This window comes from Thamnophis elegans, chromosome 12, assembly GCF_009769535.1.
Source record: "Thamnophis elegans isolate rThaEle1 chromosome 12, rThaEle1.pri, whole genome shotgun sequence".
NCBI lineage: Eukaryota > Metazoa > Chordata > Lepidosauria > Squamata > Colubridae > Thamnophis > Thamnophis elegans.
Genome location: NC_045552.1, coordinates 21,582,835 through 21,595,222, shown reverse-complemented (window position 1 = coordinate 21,595,222; position 12,388 = coordinate 21,582,835). Strand labels below are relative to the sequence as shown.

The 12,388-nt window shown below is 36.3% G+C and overlaps 1 protein-coding gene across 1 annotated transcript in view; it reads left to right on the top strand.

The window, feature by feature from the left end:
- The window catches only part of KIAA0319L (KIAA0319 like), a 61,789-nt gene that overhangs the window by 12,829 nt on the left and 36,572 nt on the right, over window positions 1-12,388 (top strand). Inside the window, exon 3 of the mRNA XM_032227657.1 lies at window positions 10,973-11,667. Coding sequence (XP_032083548.1) covers window positions 10,973-11,667 — 695 coding nt within the window. The remainder of the gene's footprint in view (window positions 1-10,972; window positions 11,668-12,388) is intronic.

Here is a 12,388-nt window from a genome sequence, read left to right as displayed (position 1 = left end):
AACCAGATTGTTGGGGGAAATATGTTGACTCTGTCAAATACTTAGAGAATGCTGTAAAGCATTATGAAGCTGTATATAAGTGTTAAGTGCTGTTGCTGTGTTAGCCACTTTGATTTGTCTATCAAAAGGTGAGATATAAACAAATACGTATTCTTAAGTGTTGTAATGAGGATAAAGGATGATACTGAAAGATTTTCCCAATTACAACTTGATTGAAGTGACATTTGATACAAGAATTTCCCAGTTCATTACAATGGCATATTTGAGATTAGGAAAGGGAAAGAAAAGCATAGAAACTGTGCCCGTCTATTTAATATTTGCCTTTCTATTTTTGCCTTTCATTTTGATGCAGTCAAAATCTTCTGATGCTAACTTACGGTGAAATAATTAGCACAACACTGAAAATTGCAGGGAAAATCTATAATGCTTATTTCTGTAGCAAAGAAGGAAATGCCTGTTATTCAGAAATAAAGACTGCAGGACAGGAGAAGAGAAAACATTCAGGTGCTTGCTATTTCTATTAAACTAGGGGGAAAAAATCCCTTTCCTTTCTTTTAGTGTCAGGTGAAAACTGATCCCAGGATGGTTCAGTGGGGATTTGGCAGTACAATGAAGTTCAAGATAAGATCACTTAGTCTTTCTCTCCACTCCCAAATTCAGTGTGTAATTGGCTATCCTGGGAACCTGGGTAGAAAACAAGATCTAACTGTCCTCCTGTTAGTGATAAGAATTCAAAGGTGTTCCAAAGATGAATCAATAGGATTCTGTAATCATGACTTGTAGTGTTTGCACTGTGTTTATATTTTTGCCTGAAACCAACCTTCCTGTATATTTAACAGAATAACAGAGTTAGAGGTTTTCTTGTCCAATGCCTGCTCAAGCCGGAGACCTTATACCAATGATGGCGAACCTATGGTACGTGTACCCAAAGTGGCATGCGAAGCCATGTTGCCTGGCACATGTGGCCTTGCCTGTTTGTCTTCTGGGTTTCTGGCGCACATGCACACACGATGATCAGCTGTTCTTCACATGCATGGCAGTCCAAAAACCTGTCTACGCATGTGCACTGGCCAGCTGATCGTCAGGGGCGCATGTGTGCTAGAACCCGGAAGTTCAGCTTCTCTGGAGTGCAGTCCTGATGAGTCGGTGCATGTGCGCACAACATTTTCACATGACCTTTTCAGCAATTGGTGCCGAAAAAGTTCGCCATCACTACCTTATACCATTTCAGACAAATGGCTGTCCAGTCTCTTTTTGAAAGCCTCCAGTGATGGAGTACACACAACTTCTGAAGGCAAGCCGTTCCACTGGCTTATTGTTCTCATTGTCAGGAAATTTCTCCTTAGATCAGGATTGCTTCCTTCCTTAGTTAGTTTCCAACTGTTATTTCTTGTCTTGCTTTCAGTTGCTTTGGAGAATAGATTCCCCCCCCCCTCTTTGTGGCAATCCCTCAAATATTGAAAGACTGCTATCATGTCTCCCCGCATCCTACCTTTCACTAGATTAGACATATCCAATTCCTGCAACCATTTTTCATATGTTTTAGCCTCCAGTCCCTTAATCATCTTTGTTGCTCTTCTCTGCACTCTGTTCTGAGTCATGTTTCCAGACTCCAGAAATTACTTATTTGAGTAAGCGCAACTTAGAATGGGCACCTGAAAAAAAAAAGTTGGGGGACTGGTGCAGTGAATGGCCACACAACCTTATAGGAGAGGTTGGAGGTTACTAGCTCAAACACTGGAGATATTGCAACATAAGTTGATACGAGTAATAGCTCTAATATTGTCTGAACAAGAATCAAACAAGGAACAAGCCCAGTTAATAAAAGTGACAACCAGAAACAAATAATTTAATAAATATTCTGTAATGCTGGAAATCAGAAAAGCTCTGAGGCCTCAGAGAAGAAACTGGGTCTTTTGAGTTTTCATGGAAAGAAAAATAGGCTTGGCTGAAGATGCACCAGGCTAATGTATCTCTGAAAGACAGAGGAGATGCAGTGATATTCTATAGGAAGATAAGGAGAAGAGCTATGGAACAAATATGTCTGATACCTCATGCCAAAAGCATGGGTTAGGAACAATATATATATATATATATATATATATATATATATATATATATATATATATATATATATATATATATATATATATATATATATATATTTAGTGTCACAACCCCTGGTAAGCCCCAATTATGGGAGGAAGCTAACTGCTTCCATCATCTGTCAATCGGCTCGTCACTAGAGTCCATCACGACAGAAACCCAATATTTTTACTGTTGCCTTTGTTGTATTTGTGTTTTATTTGTGCTGTTAAAATAAATAAAGGGAGACTAGTATAGATCTATTTCAAGCTATTTAGCTCTCATCAGCTAGCCATACCTTTACTGGGATTCGAACCTGTGCTGTATTGCATCTTAGGCAAACGTCTTAGCCATTATGCCACAGGTCTCCTCCTTATCAGCTGAATATATATATATTCCACTATCAATTATCAGTTCTAAGTAATAGATGTGATACCAGTGATACTGTCAGAGCAGATATAGTGTTATCACTGTAGATTTAGACAATCTAGGAAGGACACTCAACCAGGCGGTTCAGTTACTGTTCTTATTCAACTTTTGGGCCATAGTAGAGAATTGGGAAACAACAGAAGTATGGTGCAGGTAAAAGATTGAAACTATTCAAATGATGTTAGTGGAAGATAATTGACTTCAGGACTGTGATCTGAAGACACTCTGATGTGGTGGAATCTCTAGCTAGAGTGGAGGGAGATATGAAGAGGTCATTGAGTTTAGAGTCTGTACATCGCAGAAAGCATCAGCATGGCTGGCACCTTATCTGACTGTTCCCAAGAGAATGCAGTCAACCTGGCAAGATTCTTGTAAATGAACATTGCAACAATAAAGTGATAACTTTCCATCATCTCACGTTCTGCTTCTGGTTCCTTCTGCCTGACACCCGATGGACTGCTGGCACAAAATGAGTTGCATTTCACAGGACTGATAAAAATAAATTGGGCTTAATCAAGAGGGCATTAAACTGAATTCTATAGTGTTGTGAAAAAGAAAATAGTGATGTAAGGAACTCGGATAAAGCCTTGCACTTTACAGAGGAAAGGTTTGGATATGGTTTTTTTTAATATGACCTACTTAAGTATAAAAAAAATATCAGGAATAACATTGGCTCACCAGCTTCATACCTTTGTTTTCTGTACGTTCAGAATACAAGAAGTAAGCAGGATGAGCTTGAACTCTTGAGTACAGGAAAGTAAATATGATTTCAGAGCAATGAAAGCGCTTGTGAAAATCGCAGTTGGAGGATACAGCTGTTAAAAAGAACAAAAGCAATGGAAAGGGAGGTGAAATTGCACTGTGCATTAAAAAATATCTATGGTCCCCAAAAGAATCAGTGAATACACTTTCAAAAATGTATAAATTATTCAACATGTACTTTACTGTTCAAATTACATGTTTGTTGTTAGCGACTGTTGCTTACACTATTGCTAGGATGAAGGATGCTTTCCAAACTAAATCTTTCAAGGACATGAAGCAGTAGTGATGGGTAATTTTTATTACCCTGATAAATATTAAAAGGAAGATCTGTCATATACAGACCTTTTAGAAAATTCATTATATTCTACCAAAATTTATAGGCTGCCCACTGTTCCAATTCCTGACATGTCTTGTAACTTCCTTCTATGTACGTAACTCAAGCTTAACTGCATTTTATTCGTTAGGGAAGATTTAACTGAGGAAAAGTTGCATGAACATTACAGAATATTGTCTAAATAACACAGGAATGTTCAAATTTTAAAAAAAAATCTGAAGCCAAATATAATATGAACAGGAAAGCCTTAAGAAGCCCAATTCCACTGTGGTAAAAAAGGGGAGAGGGAAGAAGAAATACAAATAAAACCAATGACAAATTTAGCACTAATCTGCAAATAAATGAGTTAGTTACATGCAGAAGGTAGAAGAGTGACAGATGACGACATTTTGAATTGTAGAGAAGGTGCTAGAAAAGCCAGAATGCAGAATCAGTTGAGTTTAACAAAGGAAGAGAAAAACAACCAAAATACCTTTGTGTTCAAAATTTTATGGAAGAGGAAGAGAAATGAGCAGTATACCAGCTGCTTGGTGAAAATGGCAAAATGCTAAAAGATAAGAAAGAAAATGTGGAATTGCTCAACTTCTCTTCTTGCTTGTTTTTCTAGAAGAGTTTACGCAATTGTAAAAAACAGGATTAAGGGCCAGGACCTTAGTTTGAGACTGTCAGAAACCTTCTATTTCCTTTTGGTTTAAATCTCCAGGACCTACCGGTAGTTAACTGATTTATTAATTGAGAGGGAGTAAAAAAATTGCCAAACTTTTAGGTATGTTATTCTTTGTGTAATTCTGAAGAACAGTATCAGGGGACTATGAAAAGACAAATATTATCTGTATCCTGAAAGGAAGATCTAAGAAACTATACCCTAGGCATTAAAAACCAGAAGTCAGCTTCCATTGTCAAGACAAAATCTTATGAGGCTAACACCTATTTTTGGGGTTAGTTATTGTAATGCTATGGATGTAATACATTTATATTTTGGTTTGACAAAGCATCTTATAACTTTCTGATTAGTAAGCTAATTAATTCAACATGATGTGTCATGACAATTAATTGGATACATGCCAGCTCAAAATTCATAGTGCTTAAATGTTTTTCTTTAATAGTCTTTTATATGGTAGTAATATAGTTATATATACATAGAATATTAAATAATAATATGTAATACAGTAACAAGTCTGACAGCTCAGCATTTCAGGTTCAGACTCCAAAAGATACTTTGAGTATGCAGGAGCATGGATGCTTGTCAGGAAAATAAGTGGCTTGATTATACAAATGCCGCACGATGCTGTGAAACGTTGAGGTTACTTTATGGTGTTCCAAGCAGTCAGTTATTTGTGGGTAAAGATGGGAAGCACTTTTGCCATGTTTTACTTTTTCATCAGTTTATATTCAAGTATGCACAGAGGAGTTTTTCTCCCATCTTTTCAGCTCAAAGGAGATACATCCATAATGTCTCTTTAAGAGAAGTGTTGCAAAAACTCTTGGTGTTATTTGTGATAAAATAGACAGCACAGGAGAAAAAAATGTCTACCAATGGGTTATGTTGGTGAGGTAGAAAACATCCCAGCGCTGTCACTTCACAGAGTTGGGAACAACAGATCTATTCTCTTGAGAAATCAGATATTACTTTCCATTAAATTATTTTTATGAGTGCACTTACGAAAACAGGGAAACAGAGCTAAGTTTTTTTTATTAATGTCCATCTAATTTCTCATTCTTCTGTAGTCCAGAAATATGGGCCTTGTTAATTACATATTACTAATTACAATGTTATATTATTATGATCCTGACTCATTATCTGATTACCAGATTACGCTAGTATAGTCAGAATCCTAAAATCAGTTGAAGATAGGTGAATTAGTTGATAGTATTCCTGACCTGGGGCAAAATGACCTTATAATCATTGTCTAGACTAGAGGTCTTGCAAAAAAAAAAAAAAAACCAAAAAAAAAAAAACCAATAACAACCCTGGGATGGCATGAAGATAAGGAGCCTTCTGATGGAGCCTAGATTAGAGATTTCAAACCAGCCCTGTTTAGTCAGAGTTCCCTAGATAACTTGCATTTCTTTCTACTTATCATTTAACATCATGTATCCCAATGAAATGCCACCATTGATTCATATTGAAGAGTAGGAGAGTTATGTTTAGTTTTTATTCTTGGATTCTAGTCCTCTTAATATCGTAGTGCAGTGAGAAAAAGCAATGTTACTGAGTGTAAAATGTGCATGTGTGAGCTCATCATTTTTTAATGTAATGAGGAAAGAGAAGCATAGTTTTGTCACTGATACAAAATCCAAATCAAAAGGTATTTTGTTTGTCACTAAATAGATGGAGTTTATCACCTCACCTAAAAATGGCAGTGGCAATGACATTTTTTTGGTTCAGAAAGGAACTAATTATAATTCTAGTGATATATTGCCGTTATTGCAAGTTTCATTTGGGAACTAAATAAGCTTATATACCTCAGTAGATTTGCAATAATTAGTGTAATATATTTGACAATATTTTCAGCAAGCACAAGGTGTATTGAGAGGCATTATGTTGCGGCTTCAGGAATATAGCTAGTGAATAAACTTTCTGGAACATTTTTTTTCTATTGGAAAAATTCAATTATTGTTAGGCAAGATTGACTTATCAATTATTTCTTTATTTGACAGATTAGGCTGCCCAACTTCATAACAAAGTATCATATTTGGGGCAGCAGATTTGTTAGTGGGTGTTGGTGTTCTGACTCCACAATAGTATGTTCAAGAATAGTTCCACCGATTCAGAATAGACACAGTGGAACAAGCAGAAGATTTCTACAATAATCTGGTTAGGCAGGAGGATGAGGAAGACGAAGGAGAACTGTTGGAAACAAGGATACAAGGTCTCAGGGCACAAATAAGAAGAGAAAAAGAACTAGAGGAGACAAGAAAGGAGAAAAGTTGTTTTAGAGAAAAGGGAAGAACCAAGAGAAGTGAGAAAGATAAGGGCAATAAGAAGCACATGACCTAAATACCCATAGAATCATGTCAGGAGAAATCAAGATTTTATCATTGAATATCAATGGTCTAAACTGCCCCAGAAAAGGAAAACAACCTTTAATAAACTAAAACGTTTGAATTACGATATAATTGCATTGCAAGAGGTTCATATAACTAAATGACAAATCCAGACCTTGGAATATCCTAGATTGGGTAAACTGTACACAGCAGTAGCTGATCAAAAGAAAAGAGGAATAGCACTATATATTATTGACATGATCCAGACTAAATTAATTTATCATGATGAGGAGGGGAGAATATTCATTGTAGAAATAATGTTAAACCAAAAAAGGTGTTATTGGTTGTAATATATGCACCTAATGAAAGTCAGGGGAAATTTTATTATAGACTACATAGCATTATTCAAGAGATGGGAAACGAAAATGTCTGTCTAATGGGTGATTTCAATGCTATAGTTGACCAGAAGTGGGACTATAAAAGTGGAAAGAGGAGAAGAGGAGCTAGGAAAATTTTGCCCAGGTCATTCTTCCAAATGGCCGAAGAATTAAATATCTATGATGTATGTCGAGAATGATATCCAGAGGGAGAGCAATACACTTTTTACTCGAATAGACATGAATCCTGGTCAAGGATAGATATGGTCTGGATGCCGATGGAGTTAATCTTGGAAATGAAGGAGATAGACATAGAACCCAATTCATGAGCTGACCATAATCCTATGAGGATTACATGGAAAAAACAAAAGGGTAGTTATCGTTGGTTATTCAATAGAACAATCCTAAAGGATCAGGAATATATTAAAAGAGTTAATCAGGAATTGAGATTTTTCTTAAAAAAAAAACTGGCCAGGAGACACATCCATACAAAACCTATGGGATACAACTAAGGCATTTATAAGAGGGGTCATAATATCGGCTACAGCTAGGAAGAAAAAAATTGAGAATCAAAAAATAAGAGAGTTGAAAGAAAGGTATAGAAACTTAGAGAGTGAACTTCAAAAGAAATGACAAAATAGAAGTATAAAAGGAAGTATGGAACTGATTAAACATGAATTGGCTATATTTGAAAAAGCAAAATTGGCACAGTCTATAAAAAAAGCAAAACAAATTTCTTTGAGTATACAAATAAACCGGGGCGGTGGCTATCCTATAGGCTGAGGAAGCAGAAGCAAGAGAACTGGATCAATAAACTACAAGATGAAAAAGGCGAGATTGCTATCAACTAGAGGAAAAGAAAAGGATTACCCAAGAGTTTATGAACAATAATATAGAAAAAAACTGAGACTATACAAAGGAAGGAATACTACAATATCTGGAAAAGTCAGATCTGCCAAAGATTCCAGAGGAAATAAAAGATATGCTCAATGAAGAAATTAAACCATCAGAGATAATTGAAGCCATACAAAAACAAAAGACTAATAAAGCTGCAGGGCCGGATGGACTGCCAGCGGAAATATATAAAGAATTCCAGGATATGCTTGTTCCAACTCTGTTGGAAGTTTATAATGCTGTGTTGAAAGAGGCAAAGACACTGCTATCATGGACGGAGGCTAACATTGTATTAATACCTAAGGGGGACTCAGATCAGATGTTCATACAAAATTACAGACCAATCTCACTGCTAAATGCAGTTTACAAGATTTTTGTTCTGATAATAGCAGAACAGTTGAAAAAATTCCTCACATCGTTTATCCACACAGATCAAAATGGATCCTCCCCAGAAGACAAATTAAAAACATGAGAATTGTGCTGGACATTCTCGAATATTATGAAGTACATAATGAAAAACAGGTTGCACTATTTTTTCTCGATGCCCAAAAGGCATTCAACAATGTGAACTGGGAATTCTTGCATCAACAATTGGAACACATGGAATTTGGGGATAAATTCATAAACACAATTAGAGCAATATATGCAAACCAAAAAGCCAAAGTAATAATTCATGGTGAATTAACACTAAGTATAGCAATCCAGAAAGGTACAAGACAAGGTTGTCCCCATCCCTGCTGCTGTTTATATTAACCTTAGAAGTTTTAGCCAGGAATGTACATTAAGAGGAACAGATAAAGGAATTAGAAATTAAAAAGGAACAATTTAAGTTACAGGCTTTTGTAGACGATCCTATAAAGTCTGGTATGAAACTTATCGAGGAATTGACAGAATATGGGAAAGTAGCGGGTTTAAAGATAAATATGACAAAGACTAAAATCCTGGTTAAAAATATGGCATCCAAATTGAAAGAGGAGGTAATGAAAAAATTGTGTATCCAAATTGTTAAAAAAGTGAAATATCTAGGTATACACTTATCTACGAGGTGTGCGTCCATCAAAGAAGACAACTATACTAATCTGTTCAACAAAATTAAGAAAGACCTAGAAAGGTGGAGAAACCTACAATTGTCCCTGATGGGTAGGATCGCAGTCATAAAAATGAATGTACTACCAAAATTTCTTTTCCTATTTCAGAATATTCCAATTAAATTAGAAAAAGGTTTTTTAAAGAATTTGAATCAATTGGTTTCAAATTTTATTTGGCAGGGAAGAAAACCAAGAATAAAACTCAAAGCCATGCAAGATATAAGGAAAAAGGAGGATTTGGCGTACCAGATTGGAAATTTTATTATATTGCGGCTACCCTAACATGGTTAAAAAGAATGGATAAAGTTGAGAAATAAAAGATTAGTCAAATTGGAAGATCATGACCTCCAAGCAGGATGGCATGCCTTCCTGTGGTATGAAAAAGGATCTGCACATAAATATTTCATTAGACACTATATCAGACAGTCCCTGTTATTATATGGAGCAAATTAAACACAACCACTATACCAAAACACCCATTTGGCTATCTACGATGGAAGCATATATACACAAATTTAATTAATATAGAAAATATTGTGACATATAAAGAGTTATTGAACAGACAGGGGAGATTAAAACTAGATTAGAATTGACATCACAAGGGGTACAAGTAGAATGATGGTCTTATTTACAGATACAATCAAGATTTGCACAGGACAGGAAGAAGGAAGGTATTGCTAAAGATTACACAGTGTTAGATAAACTTTTCATAGAGACAGAGAACAAGTTGATCAAAGTGCTGTATAGATTTTTATTGGAATATAAATTCAAGGAAGAACATGTCAAAGAAACTATGGTTGCCTGGGCGAAAATTTTTGGTTATAATGTGGAATTGGCTAAGTGGGAAAAACTTGTGATACTTAATCGGAAACTAACATTGACTATGGTGTATAAAGAAAATCTTTATAAGATGTTCTACAGATGGGACCTCCCCCCAGGACAGCTCTCCAAAATGTTTAAAAATCTGGCCCCAAATTGTTGGGAGTGTAAAAAAACATCAGACACTTTTTATCATATGTGGTGGACATGCAATGAGGCCAAAAGATATTGGAAAATGATTCAACCATGGTTGGAACAAATGGTGGAACCAGAAAATTTTCTCCTAGGCATAATACTGGAGGGGTTTAAGAAAAACATATTCTATCTAATTATACATGTACTAACTGCGTAACTTTTGCGCAGTATTGGAAAAAAGAAAATACACCATCAGAGCTAGATATAATCAGAAAAGTGTTGGCCTGTGCGGAAGCAGATAGGCTCACTCTTGAACTTAAAAATAAAGGGGAATCAGAATATTTTGAAGCTTGGATAGATTTTATGATTGGTATAAGACAAGGTGACAAGACTGGAACAAACTGTATATATTGTGATTGGACAGGAGGATAGATAATGCACTAAGTAGGCTAATAGTTAATGGTTGAGACTAATTATGTATAATGTGAATGTACGGTCACTTCGACTCTGCGGTACTGCATTGTTTTAAATGTAAAAATAATAAAAATATATTTAAAAAAAAGAATAGTTCCGCCTTTTCTTTGTTATCTTTTAGCATTTTGCTGTTTTCATTGAGCAGCTGGTATACTGCTTCCTTTCTCTCCCTCTTATTTTAAACACAAACATTTGAATATAAGAGAGCATATTTGGTATAATGGTTACATTGTGGCCTCAAAACAAGGAGATGTGAGTCCTAGGTCTCCCTTAGGCATCAAACCAATTGGGTGAGTCACTCCCTCTCAGCCCAACCCAACGTATAGGGTTGCTGTTGTGGGGAAAATAGGAGGCAGATGTACCAGGTATGTTCTCCACCTTGAGTTGACCAAAAATATATTAAAAGGTCAGGTAAAAATATAATGATGGCAACAACCATCACGTTTCTGGATAAGAAAATGGTAACTGAATGATTTACTACCTTTGCTGTTGCTGTACAGATGAGAAAACCAACCACTGGTGATCATTTTGCCTTTGTTTTTAACTGCTTCTTTAAAATTGTTGTAATTTTACTTCTCTTTGCACAGATGGAAGCTGGAGCAGAAGTGCTTGCAAGTCTGGAAAGCCTTTGGAAGAGGGCAATTTGAAGTCATCAGATAGTGTCCAACTCCAGCTGCTAGAAGGATTGCACTCTATCCACTCTTGTCAAGCTGCTTGTTGTCAAACCCCAGCCTGTGATGCATTTTGGCTCATGGGCACTCTCTGCATCCAGGTGAACTGTACTAACTCTCACAAGTGTCAGGAGATCAGAACTGACATGGTGGATCCCATCATGGTCTTTGTAACAAAATCTGATCTTGATGATGTTGATTCCCAACCTGCCAAAGAGAGGCAAGCCCATCTTCCCAAGTGGTTGAACTGGAAGGAGAGACATCAGAGTAAATCAAGGATACAGAGATCCTTCAAAGAGCTGCCTGCTCACACATTGCATTTAGGAAATGTCAGGGGAATTTCTCTGAAGCGAGATGTGGACTCCAGTGTTGGAAGCTCTATAAACCATCCAGCTCCATCAGAAGCCTTGGATAGAATACCTACTCACAAGGATCTTACAGAACCGCAGTCTTCAAGGCCAAAAGCAAACCTTTCAGGAAATCATACTAAAGTAGAAAAAATCCTCCTGACAAATGATAAAGATTCAAAAGAACTGAAACCCCAAAACCCATCTTCCAACAGTGATCCCAAGAACAGAGAGCATGGCCTTGGTGGGAGTGGCTCCTTGGGGGTAAGTGAATCCCTGGAATGGCAGTAATGCTACTCAATCCAATGGCAGTGCAGAACTTCTATGACCTTGTTCTCTTCTTGCCTGTCTACCTTGACAATTTTCACTTGACGTTAAACGATCAGTCCACATTCTGTTGATCTATATATGTATAGGGAATTGTTTGTTTTCAATAGTAGACTTTTAGAGTAACATCTGTATTCTTTTAACCTGACAAAACTGGGTAAACCATACATATATCTAAGTACATAAGTAAGTCCTGAAGTAGGGAAGGCTGTGCTGGTTTGACCCAACGGCTCTCCAAAGTTAAGGCTGATCCTAACCCAGACCCTTGGCTACACATTTACCAAGTTTATTTTCAACTCTAGGGTAAAGAGAAAGTGTGGATGAATTTGCAGCCATCAGAATGCTCTCCACTCTCCTCTGCAGTTGCAAGGTTGAGAATAAAGCTTGTTGCTTATCAACGTGTCTCTTCACACAGCAATAATAGCAAACAGAACTATTAAAAGCTATAAATATGTTTCCTTTTGTTTGGCATATTGCTTCAAATGTTGCAGAAAGTTTTTACTGAAACAGATTGTGTCAAAATATAGCTTCTTATTGTAAATTATGTTTGAGGTACTCTTCCATTGTATTGGTGTTAACCATTCTATAGTAAAGCTTTCACTAAAAGTTTCCTGAATTGGGAAATAAAATTACTTATTTGTCAACTTGCATGGCCTCA